This window comes from Achroia grisella, unplaced genomic scaffold, assembly GCF_030625045.1.
Source record: "Achroia grisella isolate CSIRO2021 unplaced genomic scaffold, CSIRO_AGI_Agris_v1 utg3972, whole genome shotgun sequence".
In the NCBI taxonomy this organism is placed as follows: domain Eukaryota; kingdom Metazoa; phylum Arthropoda; class Insecta; order Lepidoptera; family Pyralidae; genus Achroia; species Achroia grisella.
Window position 1 is genome coordinate 833,800 of NW_026712838.1, and position 18,681 is coordinate 852,480.

General features: G+C 30.4%; 2 protein-coding genes across 2 annotated transcripts in view; one reads left to right on the forward strand and one right to left on the reverse strand.

Moving 5' to 3' along the window:
* Positions 1-4,253: 4,253 nt before the first annotated feature.
* The window catches only part of LOC131844138 (sodium/hydrogen exchanger 9B2-like), a 41,768-nt gene continuing 27,340 nt past the window's right edge, over positions 4,254-18,681 (reverse strand). The window contains exons 3-13 of the mRNA XM_059192938.1: positions 14,822-14,913; positions 14,284-14,383; positions 14,061-14,209; positions 13,316-13,547; positions 13,013-13,182; positions 12,429-12,643; positions 11,262-11,433; positions 9,980-10,134; positions 9,205-9,369; positions 8,277-8,484; positions 4,254-4,583 (exon numbers count right to left, since the gene is read on the reverse strand). Of these exons, the coding sequence (XP_059048921.1) occupies positions 4,408-4,583; positions 8,277-8,484; positions 9,205-9,369; positions 9,980-10,134; positions 11,262-11,433; positions 12,429-12,643; positions 13,013-13,182; positions 13,316-13,547; positions 14,061-14,209; positions 14,284-14,383; positions 14,822-14,913 (1,834 nt within the window). The 3' untranslated portion in view covers positions 4,254-4,407. The remainder of the gene's footprint in view (positions 4,584-8,276; positions 8,485-9,204; positions 9,370-9,979; positions 10,135-11,261; positions 11,434-12,428; positions 12,644-13,012; positions 13,183-13,315; positions 13,548-14,060; positions 14,210-14,283; positions 14,384-14,821; positions 14,914-18,681) is intronic.
* Positions 5,960-7,844, forward strand: LOC131844137 (putative uncharacterized protein DDB_G0282499). Its single transcript, XM_059192937.1, has one exon. It carries the CDS (start codon positions 6,028-6,030, stop codon positions 7,414-7,416), a length of 1,389 nt encoding a protein of 462 aa, XP_059048920.1. The 5' UTR covers positions 5,960-6,027; the 3' UTR covers positions 7,417-7,844.

Here is an 18,681-nt window from a genome sequence, read left to right on the forward strand (position 1 = left end):
GTCAAATAAAACACTTCCTTTGCAAAAAAGCTTACTATAAAATTGAAGAATTCGTTAACGATAATAATGTTTTTGTAGAAAAATTTTAAATACATAGCACTGACAATATTATCTGATTACACCAATAATAGTGCGTAGCGATTTCTATGTTGATTGTTGCCTCTTACTTGTTACACTGTAATTATTTATATAAAAAAAACATTTATCAAAAAGAGCAACACACAAGTTTCTTGCTCATTCTTCTTGTGATGAATCTGCATTCCGAATGAGTGGTAGAATCAAAATATGACTATTCAAAAGTGCTTGTAATGAGTTTATTTGAATAAAGATTATTTCTATTTCTATTTCTATTTCTAATAAAGATAAATAAACCTAGATAACTTGTAGGTATTAAAGTTAAACGCATATATGTCTACTACAAACACACATATAGACAGTTTCACAATAATACTTAAAATTACGAAGTGAAATAAAATAATTGTTAGTTGTGAATAAAATCTTTGTGAGCGCGGTGTCACAGTAGTAGTAACAATAATATTGAGCCGCTACAATCTTATATAAATCCATCTGGTCCTGATTAAACTGGAAATTAAGACCAATACCGAAAGCTTTCAAAGATTTCTTATTTTTATTGTGTGGTAATGGAATCTAAGATCATCGATAGGTGAAGCAAGTATGCTAAATTGCTACATCACCGAAATTATCTATAGGAATGGATGAGTCGATGGGTAATCAACGTTTTGGTAACTAATTCTACCCCTTGGCATTGGTGAGAGACAATGCATTTCTGTGCATTTTGTTACGGTATACCGTTACCGTGGCGGAGCGTGAACTGATCAATTGTTCGGATTGGTACTAGTTGTAGAGTTCCACCAGCGTGCAACCGGCCATCAATTTAAAATTTCTATCACATAGACAATTTTTTTTGCAACAAAATATAAGTTGTTGGAAGGTAATATTTCCCTATCAATAGCGTAGGCGCAATGTAGTTGTCTCTGCCTTTAGAGGTGAATCTCGTCATGCATCAATTTATACAATGTTATTGTAGAAATTACGAAATATTATTACAACATATATAAAATTGTGGATAATGACTATACGAAATCCAATACGAAAGCTGTTTTTGCTTTTGCTTGTGCAAAATCGTAAATGAGCAGTGTCTGTGTTATTTATATAATATCTAATTTAAAATATGAAACCGTTATAGCTTATCGATTTCATAATTTTTATCGAATTTGTGTGATGTGTTTTTTTTTGTGTACGAAAAATGCGCCTGTGTTATTAATTTAGTAGATATATATGAAAATTTCAAAAATTATTGTTAATTTGTACTCTAAAGGTGGTTTGGTATATCACTTTTATGATGCTACCCATGGGTCTTCTTTCCGTTTGGTAAATCTGACTACCCGTTATGACTACCTTTAAATAATCATTTCGTGAATGATTACATAAAATATACTTTTCATAATTTCATATACATAGTAACAAATTAATATTTTAACGCACTTAAATGTTATAAAAATGTAAACAACTGTATTTTGGAGGATATTATTTCTGATAAGATTAATGTTTATCGTGACGTAGTAATTTTAATGATCTCCTGCGTCCATATTCTATATCTATTAATAATTATCATTTTGTCGCTTTATGCGACAGAGTGTCTGCCATTTGTGTTTGTTAATAGTATCATTAATATAAACAGATAAATCAACTTTCATTCATTATTGCTTACTGGAAACTACTAAAATTATAACATACATTCTAGTCCCTCAGTGATGTAAATAAGATTTTTCAAAATTTGTCATTTAAGGTATACATGATGTTGCTAGAAACATAAGTTACTGTATAGATAAAGTAATTTTGATATTTATTTTGGTTCTGGTATAAAATTAAGAGACATAAGAAGTAAATTAGCATTCCTAAAAATTCTTTGCAACTCAATAAGAGTAGTGAGATAAATTCTTAAACAACCTTGAGATTATTTACAATTCAAAGAATCCAAATAAGAGTACATTCAAGCGTAATGAGACAGTAACAATGAATTTAGACTGAGATGAATTCATCTAAATATTTTGAATTCGATGGGTTGGAATGGTCATGAAATCATTGAAATAAATCTCAATTTCATTTCGCATTTAAAGAGAGATGTAATGGAGAGATTGTCATAAATTAGTAAAGTAAAGTAGGCAGAGTTAAAGGATTAAGTTAATAATACAACTAGCAATATATTGCTATAAGATATTACAGTTAAGTTAATTAGCGAAGTCAGAGTTGCCTACAACTCTCTAATTGGCCCATTAATATTGACAACGAGATTTCTCTCTCATCTGTTACATCAATCTCTTTCTCTCTATGTCCTCGATTGGTATTAGATTTGTAAAACTCTCCTGATTGAGTCATAGTTTAGACCAAGTGTCACATTTAACTAGACCTTCTGTCATTTACGATGCTACGGTATTAACTCTTATTTATAATTATTATTTTTTTGTTTTTTATATATTTGTAAGTATACGATAAAGTGCAAGGTATAATTCACCTATTCAAACTAATACATATATATAGTCAGGAATATAGGATGAGTTACATAAGGGATTTTAATAAAATTAACGACAATTAGGTATGTTGCAATAATTTTATTGCTCATTTCTTTAAAGTATTAACTAGTATTTTTAATACAAATTCATGCTAAAATTATAGACCCATATTGGAATGGACGTTATTAGGTACGTATTTCTGTACACGTCTACACAATTTTTTAATAACTATTAACAACTACATATATTTACGTGTGTATTTAGAAACATAAATTGAGCTTATTGAGTAAAATCTATACATGTAGACATAGCTTTATTTATTATAAAGCATTTTATTAGTATACATATTCAGATAGGTAATCAGAATTGTATGGTTAAACAATGCTTGAATTAAAATTCTTACGTATATATATTAACCTGTCTTATTAAAAATTACAGAACAACAGAAATGGTAACAGGTGTAAGAATCGATTCATATATTAGGTATTCAAAATAGACCAACAATAAATTATATTACGTTTTTACTATGATAATATCAATGATTAAGGCAATCAACAGATTTATTTTAGGCTCCGTAGATAAATTGATTCCCATAGTTATTAATCATGTTTGACAGGACAATGCCACAAACGTGACAAATTATTTAATAAGTAATTATACATATAAATGTTTTATTTATGGTTTGGCTAGCTTAGCTCATATATTATAATACCAATCCAATTTACATACATTATTTGAAAACAACGATGGTGCTAAAGACTGAATTAAATTCTTACACATAGTAAATTTTATTTACAACTTAATGTTTGTACCAAATAATTATATTAGTAATTTTGTCTCTTTTTTAAATACCTACTGACAATACTGATCATCATTACAATAAGTATAAATTAATTAATTAATACACTTACACAATACATTAAGTACTTATAAAAATAAAAGTTTTCATGGTGTTAACAACAACAATTTTTAAGCAGAATCACTTAATCTGCAGCGAGGTTTCTACATGCATCGATAGCAATCAAGTATACTTTTTATCACAATTAACTTAAAATATAGTATTTTATTATTACCTATACTTGACGATTATTATAATGTCCTAATGTTGTGAATTTATTTACATTTCATAAGTGATGTACCAACTTTGTATGCATTAATTAGAATACAATAATCGATAGTTTGCACTGGACCTTTACGCCTAGAAGTCGTCTAATATTAATCTGCAGTACCGTATGCAATATTTATGCCTGTTAATTACGTATTGTAACATATTTTATTACCTACAGTTATTGACAAAAGTTCAAGCCAAAGGCTTCTAACAACGTCTTTTTTTTATAATTACCTAAGTGGATTATTTTATAACAGAATGTTGAAAAACAATGTAATCTAAGCATTCAGTATCCAAATATAAGCGCCACAACATGATTTATTGATAAGTTAGTAAAAAAGTAAGTACTAATCTAAAATAGAAATAGATACATTCATGTTAGAGCAGTCTATTTTAAAGATTTTTTTTTTAAAAATTATCTTATATGTGAAGCTAGTAGAATTTTATTTTTTTTATTTTATTAAGAACAGTCTGTTTCTAGAAAAAATAGACGCAACGCACTTGGTGGACGGTTTTACGTGATCGGAATATTTGATTTCAGTAACGCATTTATAATACACGAATGACAATCGTTTTTTTGGTTGTAAAAAAACTAACAATAATACAATCTTGTCAACGCTTTTTGTGTTGCTTATTATATTTAATTTCTATATAGGTATGTATATTATGTACCACTTAGGGCATAGTTGACCAAGTCCAGCAAACATACATTTTTTTAAATAAATAATCTCTAGTAGTGTATTATAAAATTGTTGTTTAAATTCGTCAAGTTCGATGATTAGGTTGCACGGTAATAGGCGTGGGTGTGCTAAAGGCGGCCGGTGGTACTGGCGTGGTGGGGGGTGATTGTTGCTGATTTCCCTCGGCGTCTCGTTCTGCTACTTCATCTTCGTCTATGATGGATATATCTCTAATTGATGGCCGGTGTGATCGGCGCCAACCTGTATAAAATAAATTGTTACCTAAGTAAATGATTTAGAGGAGTATTTTTAAACTTGGGCTTTACAGTTTTTTAATTGTTTACAATATGATATCTATAGTTCTATAAGATTTTATTCAATGTACTGTTTAAGAAAAATTGCAAGTACAGATAAGTATAAGTACAGATATATACATAATATTGTTGACATATTGTTATATTAATGTAGTATTGTTATATTATTAATGAAAATAGAAATAGAAATAGAAATAGAAATAATCTTTATTCAAATAAACTCATTACAAGCACTTTTGAATAGTCATATTTTGATTCTACCACTCATTCGGAATGCAGATTCATCACAAGAAGAATGAGCAAGAAACTTGTGTGTTGCTCTTTTTAATAGATGTTTTTTTTTATATAAATAATTACAGTATAACAAGTAAGAGGCATGCGATAATCAACATAGAAGTCGCTACGCACTCATTATTAATGTAATCAGATAATATTGTCAGTGCTATAGATTTAAAGTTTTTCTATAAAAACATTATTATCTTTAACGAATTCTTCAATTTTATAGTAAGCTTTTTTGCAAAGGAACTGTTTTATTTGACATTTAAATCTTTTTTCTGGCAGATTTATAACAGACTCTGGTATTTTATTTTAAAACCTTACGCAATTGCCATAAAACGAATTACTAACTTTAGCCAAACGACATTTAGGTAAAATCAGTTTGTTATTGTTACGTAAGCTTTTATTAGTGCAATCACTAACTCTTTTGAAACTGTCTATATTCCTTCTGGCATAGATGATATTTTCATAAATGTATTGAGAAGCAACGGTGAGGATATTTGATTCCTTAAAACACTCTCGCAATGACTCCCTGGAACCCATACCATAAATGGAGCGAATGGCCCTCTTTTGTAAAGTAAATATTGTATTTATATCAGCTGCTTTGCCCCATAACAAAATACCATACGACATAATGCTATGGAAATAGCTAAAATAGACAAGTTTAGCCGTTGCCACGTCTGTTAATTGTCTAATTCTTCTTACCGAAAGAAATATATAACGACACAATATTGTTTATGATTTATCCTCAAAGGTTATTTTATTATATCCTGGGTTGCCAGCTTGTTATCCATTTTCCCCAGATAGTAAATATATTCATCATAATAATTTTTACTTGTGCTACTTATTTATGATAATAAATGGAAACTCTTCAATTTAAGTGGGCAGGTACGTACGTAGTATTAAGTTGGCATTTAAGTGAAATATAGTTACATACTCAATTATTTTTTAGTAAATAAATGTATGTGTTTAATCGCTAAATAGTGATACTGGCTAATTAATACATTCTAATAAGTAAATAAGGTCACAATTGGCATAGGTCAAACTGATTAAACTATATTTAGTCGACAACATTTACAATATATTGAAGTGTTGATAGATTCCCAGTCGTCAAAATGTTTAACATTGTGTATCGCGTCTGTTTAGTAATTATTGTGTTATTTAATTATAAAAGTCATTCGATTGAAATAAATAGAAAATATGCGGAAGATCAATACACTCAAGACAGTCACATCTTGGAACCCATTGAATATGATTTTGAGATCAAGGATAATTCTGTGAATTTAAACAAAAACGAAGAAAACCATTTACATTATACAGCTACGCCGACATATGAAAGTAAATATGAAGAAAGTTCTATAATATCCGTGCTCCGTAGTTCGAAGAAAGAAGATGAGGATACTTTAATTAGGAAGCAACGTGTCACCAGGGAGATAAAGGCAGGAAATTCGCAATTGTATCCACAGTTGTATCCAGGATCTACTCCTTCGTATAATCAAAATATACAATATTACAATGCTCAACATAATGTTTCAGGAAATCCTTATGGCTCTATAAATTATCCTGGTTACACAACTCCTGCGTACATAACAGATAATCGTTCAAAACGGCCTCAATATCCATATAATACACAACCGTCAAATGGTCCGTACAACAATTTTAATATATCCAGTACCAAACCAGGATTAGCATTAAATAGTTATAATTATACATCTCATAGACCATATTCGGTTTACAATAACATTTCTTCAGGTTATCCATCTCATTCGCAAACTCCAAATGCTAATTACTACAATAAGCAGCCCAATTATTCATCATATAATCAGAATCCAAGGCCTTATTATAATTCAACAACATATGGACAGTACCCATCAAATAGTTATAATCCTACTGGTTATCCAAATCGTCCCCAAGTTCCACATAAAAATAGCAATTATTCGAACCCAGGGTACCCATCATATACACAGGGATTAAGGCCTTCTAATAATGTCACATCATATGGCCATAGTCCATCATATGGTAATACCAATTCTTATAACAATACTCCGTCCTTCGTTAATTCTCCTCCAAATTATCCATTTCGTTCTCAAGTTCCTTATTATAATAATTCAGGTACAAGTTACCCTTCATACATACAGAATTCAAGAACTACTTATAACGTAACACAGAATGGACAGTATCCAATAAGTCATACGCCACATAGTGGATACCCATCTACGAGTAATAATACTTGGAATTACAATTATCCGAGATCTAATTTAACAAATCAAAGACCATATAACGATAGATATCATCAATCTTCCGGCAATTCTTTTCAAAATTATCCGCAAAATCAAGGACAAAACTCTTTTGGTAGTAATCCTTATCAGTTTAACCAGACATCCAATTATGCATATCCATATAATACAAATCCTGACCAAAACTTTTTTTATCCCACGAAACGTAACAATGGAACCTACGACCCGAAAAATAATGATCCGAGTAATCTCTCTCATTATTATTAACATATTTAAAAAAAAAAGGAAATTTTCAATACACCTGTTCGTAAACTAGATATTAAATTAAGTGTATAATATAATGTAATATATTGCAAATGGTAAAGCTGTATTCCATAACCGCACTATATGCTATTTTCCTAACTCGCCCGCCGCGCGGCTCCACCCAATAGGTAGCGCGCTAATTTAAAAAAATAAAAAGGCGGGAAATGAAAAGTGTGCATCAGAGTTTTATGGTTGCCTTTATTTAAAATCAACTGTAATGAAAAATGTTGTACGATAAATATGCGTATTTAACATACTTGGCTCTATTACGACTTAAATTCCGTCTCGTGTGTACCGTACTTATAATATTTGTACTTTTAAATAATGAATATAAGGTGAAAATTTTATTACTATTGTCATGGTGTCTGAATATATGCCAATTATACTATATATGTTGGAATTAAAGCTTTTTATTCAATACCTGTATTAATAATTTTATTACCTAATAATGTATATACAATATATAAAAATCTATTGGGTAATTAGGTTTCTAAATACGAATAATAGTAGTAGTAAGATGTATGGTATTTGGAAATCCTAAAAAATCCTTTGGTAAAGCCTTTTTGACACTTCCTCGAACCCTATGGTAGTTCAAGTAAAACACATTATAGTATGCTATTAGAAAGAAAAGTTTAAATAAAATTAGTCTGACAAATTATTTTGGCTTAAAACATACAGAAAATCTATTGATAATATATGTAGATTATAGACGGATTGAAAATATAATAGAAGAATAATATTATTAATATGGAATATACTGTAATACTAACATTAGACACTTAGAGGGACACTTATGTATAAGAGAATATGTTGATTAATCTTACCTTCTAAAACTGGAGGTTTCGTAGTCTTGGAAAGTAGCCTAGGTCCGGTGAGGGTGATAATAATAGCTCCGATTGGTGCAGTTATGACGATAGACATAATGCACACAGTAATTATGATCTCTGCGTACCCCTCGAGAACTGCCTGCTCTGACGGGTTTAGGCCAACCATTTTCCGTACCTCATCTAATGCTACAGGTGCCAACGCTGCCTACAAAGGTGCAAGAAAAAAGAACCATTTCATATGGGATTTACTTTTACTGATTCTTTTTATATTTAGCAATATATTTATTTGAAATCTAACGAATTTTAGGAATTTTATAAGGATCTATGTTTTATATTTGAGTATAAAAGTATATAGATTTATAATTGATATAATAATATGGACTCCGACTACCGTTAATTTGTGTCTATGATTGACGTATTTATAATACAAACGTATATTTATGTATACGTAATAACTATAGAAACAATGCGTGTTTACTAGAACAAAACTTCACAATTATCAGATACATAGCCTGCTGCCAATATTCTCTTTAATTTGTGTAAATTATTAAAGGAAGAACAATTAAAATTCAAAGATTTTGAATAGTCATTGGTTGACGTAATGGATATTTTAATTACATTACTTGACTACCAAAAGAGGAGGTTTTCAATTCACCTGTATTGCGCAATATATTCGAAATTTTTTAGCATTAATTCATGATTAAAATTTAGAAAAATATTGAAGAGATAGTTAGTGGGGTATGTTCTTATAAAATAACCTTCATTTGTTTCACATGAAAAAAATAACAATATAGGGTTTAAATTGCATAAGATTATACTGATAAATATACTGTGCCCCAATATTTGTTTGCCTTTATGATGCAAATGGTCCTTGTTGTTGGAGATTGCATCGAAAATCTCAAGAGCCTACACTGTATGTACGGACCTGGACAGTTGCTTTCGCCATCCATGACAAGCCTACAAAAATCTTCTCTTTTGTGTTTAAGTTACTGCGTACTGCACTCAAACTGGTAACAATTGCACGTAGAATCACACATGTTGCTAGTATACCACTGGCGATGAGAACAAGTCGTATCGGTAACTCTGAAATCTGAAATTATAATCCAGCTATAATAAGCGAAACAGTTGTAACTAATATGGCTACTAGGTTTTCTCCAAATACTACGGGATGGGTTCTCAAGAAGAATATATATATTTAGGTTTTTAAGGGTAGGCATCACAACGTCATTCTGATGTTTTAGGCGTTCATAGCTTGTGAGACCAGTATCCAATTACTATCATCATGAGCTGTGGCAATGGCCACCATCGTGATATATGAAAAACAGATCTAATGAATATGTAATCACTATAATATAATGTATTCTAGTGATTACATATTCATTGGATAAGTTACAAGTATTTTCTCTGCTATCATATATACGAAAGATACTTCGTACAGAGTTGTTTGAATTTCTGTCTGTATATATTACTTCTGCTACAAAGCAGCATGACCATATATTTGTTAGTAAAATTATTGCAAGTTTCGGTAATTAGTTCCATGTGTGTTCATCAATATTGATATTCACTTATCTATGTGAACGGTTCATTTGATTTCAGCCGTACTAAAATAATTTCGTGTAAATTAAAAACTATTCTTGAGAATTTTTTTAAATTTTTACTATACAGAATTATATATTTAAACACATTGTATTAGTACTTACAACAACTTGCGCTCCTGTAATAGAAAAGAGCATAGGTTCAAAGAACATCCAGAAAATTTCAAATGCGGTGGCTACAGGGTTGTCTTCTATTTCCCAACCTAATTCTGACCAGTTCTTACAGGCGACAAAAGCGAAGGCGATTACTGCCAGTGGGCCTAAAAATATACGAATAATATTAAAATAAAATGTAAATTAAAAGTTGTAGTACAGTAAACAATAGGTTACTTAACTGAATAATAAATAATGATCCTTATATTTACTATGTATATTTAGGGCATGGGGTACTTGTACACTAAAATATTCGAAATATTATCATATATTATCATATATTTGGTACAAGTATTCCCAGGTATAATGTCTATCGATCACTCAAAGAATTCAAGAAAACAAAATAACAGTTGCAAAGCAACTGTTTCTGGAAGGTGATGATAGGATAACGGAATTCACCCGTTGACAACGAATCGTTGAAATTATGACTCTGTACGTTGACTAAGAAGTGTGTGTTTGATTGTGATCCTTTCAACCATCGTACATGTAGCTTATTACACCGCATTGTTCGGATGGAAACGACGTTACCTATATTACGGGAAAACAATTATCTGATGCGATTCACTTAGTAAACTGTTTATACGATTGTTAGTATAAACCTACTCGTCTTTTATGTACAGTTTTTTGTTTATGAATTCTACTCAACCTCATTGTGAAAATTACTAAATAAATATTAGATGTAGAATATTAAACTGATTTTCTATTTTATAACATACATTACTATCAATAATATCATAGAAATCATCGTATGTATGTATATGTATGTGTAGACGTTAGTGAAAATTGTAGCTGAGAGAATGCTCATTAGGCTACAAAGACTTATGCAGTGCAATGTGATTATTTGACAGTTCACTGTGTAAGTCTATTTAGTACTAGAGGAAAGACAGTTCACTATTCACCATTAAAATCTACGTATGTAGTTTAATGGAGTACTTGGGAGTACCCATTAAGGCACGTCGTTAGTCTCTAATAAATATTCACTTATTTATTACACGAACTTTTTGTAATTTTAAGGAAATGTTATCGGTTTGCGGTATACAAAATAATGGAGAAGGGCTCTGGTAGTTGCATATTTCAGTTATAAGACTCTGAGCCTATAAACTTTTATTAAATGACATGATTAATAGATTTTTATGATGATATATATAATATATATAGAATGAATGTAAGTAAATTTGTATTTGGTTGGTTATAAATAAGAATACATTATCGCTATAAAAATATGAGACAGTACCAGCACCACCCCATCCAACTTCTTCGGAGCCGAGCACAGAGACCAGCCCGCCAGTCAGAAGCAGCAGAACACGAAGGGGCACTAGGAACGAATCATTCCGCTCCGGTACATATTTAGCCAAGTATCCACAAACAACACCAAAGAATATACCCCCGATGATACTTAGCGGGCCCTGGAATTTAATATAATGAAAGATTTATTAAAAAAAAAAAACTATGATGACAGCAGTTATGTTTCGCTTAGATATGATATGAATACAATACAATAAATATAATATAAATAATAAACAATACAATGTTATTGAATATAGGTATGTCATATCGTGGAAGCTAGTAAACGTGTCCTATCTATATTTTATAAAAGTACACATACACAAGTAGTATTTTATATTTTTTCCATTAGAGGTCACCAGCTTAATTTATAAAGAATAATTGAGAACAGGTTTTTTAACATGTACGGTACAATATATATTTAGTATGAAAAAAAATACAAATATAAATAAAAAGAAAATCACGTGATATACGCATGTTCATAAAACTGTTCCCAGTATAGTATTATTATTCGTATAACACAATCGTAATAAATGTAACGGAAGTAGATTGTTATAATAGATAAAATTTAAGATTGTCGACATAAAAAAACTGCTTTAACTGGTTGAGGAAAGTTGTATGTAAGAACACACAAGTTACGAAAGTAGTAGGATTTAATTGTCAATCAATCAACTAGTGTTTGGATTTACAAATTAGGGAGTGCAAGCATTAACTATGTCGTGATGGGGAACCAATGTTAATGGATGCTTACTTAGAAATATCAAAAAAGTAATTTAGTAGGGAGTGCAAGCATTAACTATGTCGTGATGGGGAACCAATGTTAATGGAAGCTTACTTAGAAACATAAAAAAAGAAATTTAGTAGAGTACCAACTCTAAACTAAAAGACTACAATGGTAAAAAATAACGCCTTACCTAAGCAGCGCCTTTAGACATGAGAGCTCCACAGATGTCACAATATTTCTATATATACATACATTCTGGGACAAGTAGTAATAAATTAATTTAGATAAATATTACTAATCGCTTTCCAAAATAAGATACTAAATTTGATTTGAACCTTGTACAGCGATATAATGATTTATAAATGATGCTCCATTAGTGTCATTTATACTTACTTGAATAATATTCATAGTAAGCGATGAGCTGGAAAACATAATACCGGTGACGATGCCAAATACTGCGACACTGGCGGCGTCATCAATTCCTGATACGGCGAGCACTAGGGTGGGTATACCCTTTGAGACGCCGTAACCCTTGCTACGCAATCGGAACAAGCACGGAACAACGACAGCTGGAGACACGGCCGCGACTATGGAACCCAGTAGGAAAGCTATAACAAATATTTTTGTATTACTTACAAGTCCATAACCATATTGAAGGATATTGTTGAATCTATATTTCAGGGCAGATCGAGATATTAAATTAGATATAAAGTGAAATAAATGTAATATAAAATGTGATAGCAATCTTCACATTTAGTAAGATTTCAAAGTGATTTTTTAACAACCAGCCTGTTTGGATAATATAAAGAAATTCTGCTATTAAAAAGCAAGTATTTCATTATATATATTTTACTAACAATAATCATGATCTAATATAATGTACAAAATAGGATGTATATTTACTTAAAAAATATTTCAAATATATTTACAAGGTTAGCAAAAGAGATATGTTATCATTGAGTAAATATAGGACTTACCCCAGTCCCATGGTAAATCAAGTAACAGATTCGCCATCACGGCACAGAGCACACATTCAAATGTCCATGGCACTAGTGCAAGTTTGATAACAGTGAAGAAAAATTTCTTCATGGCCTGTGGATCCAAGTCCATTCCAGCTCTCGTAAGAATTATGGTTAAAGCAATTTTTCTGAAAATAAAATAGGAATTGGAATATAAAATGGCACAACTATCTGCGGCTAATAAACTAAAAAGAAAAATATTATTATATTTCTTTATACTAACGATATTTGATTGATTGTTTTAATGACATTAACTCTTACCTAATATATGAACCGACTTTTAAGTAATCTGCATCGAAGTTTACGAAGCCTATGTTTTTCATAATAATCCCGACTATGAGCATTCCGATAAGAGCAGGCAGTGTGGTGATTTTGACCATTAACCATCCGCCAAAGTGAGCCGCGATGGTAAGGACTACGAGCATAAAAAGTTGTCCGCCTGGCGCCACCGTGTGTCCCATTATTATCCATACTATCAACCATACCAGTATTCCTGTTGAAAATATTTTTCCCTTAAAACCATTAACGTTAATAAAATTAGACGATTATTAGATATTTGACAGTTTGCTTCATATCGCAATTATATAGTACCTATTCGTAAATAAAAATACACATTGTCTTAAACAGGATTTAAAGTAATATCAGGTAAATTGTTCTGAGTTTTCTTTTGATAATAAAATAAAATGTGAGCAGTTTTAATGTCAAGCCATTAATTATCACTTTAAAATTTCTGATAAAGTCAATTGTTGAAAGTCATACATATAGTGTCCAATATTTCTTAACTACTATTGAAAAGTAGTGGGTTTCTATTGGATTAATTTATTTATTTGCTTTATTTACATTGGTAAATAATGCTGATTGCAGCATTAGAAAAATTTCAGATTTTGATAATTTGACGCTTTTGCTTCCTTTTATTAAAATTTATTCAATATTATAGGCACTGTTTTGCTATTAGATACTGTAAAACTAGCAAGCGACAATGAAAAATATTGTTACTTGTGTTTACCAATGATAAAAACTGATAATGTTTGTGCGAATTGTCTGTATGATGGGCACAGTGGGTAAGGGCATATTTTTTGCCAATTTGGTGGTTCCCACGAAGGAATTCCGGAATCTTCTTGATGACACTTCTGACAACACGCATACCACCAAGATCTGTAAAATATCACATCGTTATCGGAAATCATCAATCAAATAGCATTTGAAGGTTTTATGAAACACCATTTTACCTCTCTACGTGTTCGCTTTGTTGTGATAATGCTTTCTTCGAGTATACAGAGGACGTTGTCGAATATTTCTTATATCTTCCTTCGATATGTGCTGGTCGGTCTGGTAACAAACAGACGAGCGTCACGTAAAACAAATGCAAGTCGAGTGTGGACAATCGATGGAAATGGGCGTGTGAATACACCACTGGTTTCCATGAACACCTGTTCATTTCTACTACATATACCACTGCCTAGTTTATGGTTTATTTAACCACCTCTAATTATGTGCATAATTTATACTTGTTTTGAATTCAATATTCAATACAATTGTTCTACTCAATATTTTTCCAAATGTGTTTGCGAGGCGAGACAAATTTTGAGAATTTAAATTTATTTCAAATTTGAATATATTATAAGTATCAATGTACTTGTTTTTGAAATATTTTTACATTTTTATATTCTTTTCAATTATTTAGTTTTGTTTTAAATATATCTCAGTGCACTGGAGATTAATATATTTTTAACGAAATTTAATCCTTAAATGCGATGGAATATATACCCCATGATGTATCCATTTCTGCTGCCATAGCGTTGTGTAGATTGCTTTTGCGGCGCGATGGGCCCTCTGCTGATGTTGATACGCGGCCATTCCTGTAGGTCGGAAATTTTATTAACAAAAAAATCGTCTACCATATTAGAAGTTGTGAAAAACTTACTTCTAAAAAAAGAGAACAAATTAAACTTTTTGTGAATTTAAATAATTGGGAGTGAATTAAAATATAGTTCAAAATTCAAAATATCTTTATTCATGTAGGTCTATTACAGACTCTTACGATATGTCAAATCTACCGTCAGTTCGGAATGATTTCGAGATGAGAAGAACTAACAAGAAACTCAGCTCGTATTTTTTTTTAAATGTTGTACATATTTACAATAATACATATTTATTTAAATTCAAATTTGGGAGAATAGAGTGACCACCAGCATATGCTATTGAAAAAAGAAAACAAAAAATCTAATAAGTGTTCGCAACCTGAACAGACCAGTCCCCACAAGCAGCACCCATTCACGAGTATGACGGATGAGCCAGTCATCATTGCACTCAACGATATTAGAGGGAGAACATCAACCCGACCCACCACGCCGTCACAAGTTTAAACTTTATAGCGAGCATGACTGTTTCAAGTTACTCCACTACGTCATTTATATTATTTACAGCATAAACTGTACCAATCACAGTTTTCACCCGTAGTCTACAGAATTGTTTTCACATCTTACAATTTCCAAGTATGCATGAGTCACCATTACATGGAGGTGACAGAAATTGTGCTGCTTCAGCGTTAAAGAGTCTACTTTAGTTTCGCATTCGGAGATGTATTATTATACCTATTAAATAGCCACTTGTTTTCTGGTTCTTATTAATCTTATTGATTTATTAATCGTACTATCTATATCAATAACTATCCAGTACTGATCCATTTAACTATCTACTTTTCTATGGAAGTACGTAGACAAAGATGCATTAAATAACGCATTATTATTTATCCAATAAATTTCCTAATAAATCATGATTTATTAAGAAATTTGAGCTGCTTACGAACATCATTTATTTTGTACGAGTAAATTTTTTTGTCCAGTTCTGTATACAGATTCAGTTGGGAAGAACTGACAAGAAACTCAACTGAATTTCTTTTTTTTAAAGAGAGTTTATTTAGGTACATTGTGTAATTATATAGGTGTCTACCTGTCTAATATTCAATGAAAATCTCGTGCATAAATAACTACATATTGATATGCATGTTCGTCATTTAAGTAATCATTTAGCGAGTAATTGTTTTTGTTCAGTAACTATGGTTTAATAGATGTTTTTAATTTATTTAAAGGTATTTCTAATATATCTTTTATTTATTTATTTTAAGGTATCTTATTGTATTTTTATACCCATTTTTATGAAAGACCCACTCACTTTTTCTCAACGATACTAGTAAGTAGACATAAGTAGTAAGTAAGTAGACACGAAATAGATATATATTACAGATAAAATGCTCTTAATGATAATCTCAGGGCACGTATGCCAACATATGCCATTAATGTTTATGCGCAGAACGTCAAGGGTATAATGAATTCTATTTAGATCATACCATATTCTCGCTAAGGTGACAGTGGATATATAGTAGGCCAATGAAAACACAAGGTGCACTAAAACCTTGCAGTAGGATTTCGCAATGTTATTCAATGAAATGGTTAAAACTATCATGCTACCTTAGCTATCTGATTCATACTATAATATTAAAGATTTTGTGATTAGTTTATGCATTAACAATTTTTTTCTTGTTCGATGTTCCCTTTTCTTTAGTTTAAAATAGCCTTGTGTTTTTATTTTTTACAGATATTATCATTGTTAAATCGGAAATAAGAGAATTAAATAAATTAAAGTTATATAGTTAAACTAAAAATAAGATTTTTTTTAGTTTATTCAGTATTTTTCTTACATTAAGTAATTTATTCAGTTTGCTAAGAGACTAATTTATTAAACCACTTGGGTATAAATAAATAATAATAAATAAATAACCCTGGACAATTAACACAGCGCCATCTAGTCCCACTGTAAACAGAGCTTGTGTTATGGATAGTTACTAAGCAACCGATATAAATACTTAATTTTTATTTAATAAGTGATATACATAGAAAACTCTCAGACCGATTCAAAGACATACGAGTACGAATACAAATGTTTGAACCGTGCGAGGAATCGAACCGCGCGACCATCGGAAATAAATCGATGTGTTAAACCACTAGACCACCGAGTCGAAAAGTAAAGTTATAGTAAATTATGGATTATTTAATTGATTTTAGTCTTGATGTTATGTGTTGTCTGTATCTAAGTTTTTATAAGCATTGCATGGAATTCGTTTATATTATACAACAAAACCTTTATTAAGAATTTCATATTGTCAAAACTTATATGATATATAGCTGTTATGTACATTTGTATGTATGTATAGTATATAGATATTACGTGGCACATATGGCAACTACATATGTTACGTGACTGGTAGGTATATATACATATATCCATGGATAACATTTGGATCTTCCTTCAATTCTTTATTAATCAGATCTTCTATAATTTGATATACGCGGAGCTTTATACAACATTGTATTTGATATGAACTTATTGATATCGAAAATTTATCAATAAAAATTCAGTTTACGACCCAAAATTCTATTAATAGTTCATTCATGCGTGAACAATGTAAGAATCTACATGTTTGTTCACATGCCGTTACCACTCAAGGACACCTTTTATTCAAATGTTGTATCAAATAGAATATGTTTAATTTAAGTATACTGATACATATATGTATATTTAATACTACTACTTCATCTACGTTACATTTTCCCAATTTTTGCCCCAAATTTCATTAAGGCTCCGATTCAATTAGTCTATAGTCTAGCATATAGCTCTCTCGATAAATACAACTTAGATAAACTATACAACTAAAAGAATTCTCAAAGTAGTATTATTACCCTAAACATTAAAAATTATAACCCTTTACCTATTTCTAGTAGGTAAATCATAGAAATATCGATTATTATTTATCTATGACTTAGGCAATACGATAGGGAGTTGATTGTACAGCTTATTTTCTTTTTGATTTTACGCGTGTACCATGTGTCATGACGATTAGTGTTGCTATAGGTACCAACAAAAAAGTTATTTTAACATATTAGTATTTAGTAGTAGTATTTTATTTCATTATGTGGACCAATAACCGGACTACGCCCACAATGGCGTTTTTTCAGCGTCATTTTGGTACTCTCTTGTTTTTTTTTTGGTTTATCGCCAAATTTTTTTTTATATTATAAAGAAGTCAGGGTCAGTTAATACACCGTAACAGCAAGTACATTACTACCATTACCGTTATTACCTTACTAGGTCACCTTGGTGGAATAATACTATTTTTCATACTGTGTTTGAATGTTTTTATGCAATATTTTTTTCATTAAGTACTATAATATTTTGACTATAAAATATTTAGAGGCAATTATATTAATATTGAATTTTGCAAATTAATATTAATCTAGATTAGTAACTACGATAATTATAAAAATAATAATGGATGCGAAAAATAAAAACTATCATATAGTGTAACTATATGATAGTTTTGTTGTTGTTGTTTTGTTTCATAGTGCTAATTATCCAATGATTAAACTTGATAATGTAGGCATCAGCATAAGCAATAAGTCTGATAGAGAAAAATACTATCGATACCTACCTAAATATAATATAAGAGTCTGTAGACAGCGTTAAGGCAATGAAAACATAATGTGGTGCAGTAGGTCAATGTTTAATCTCTGGGAAATAATCACACAGCGAATAAAATTTATCTAAGACTCATTTATGAAGTATATGTA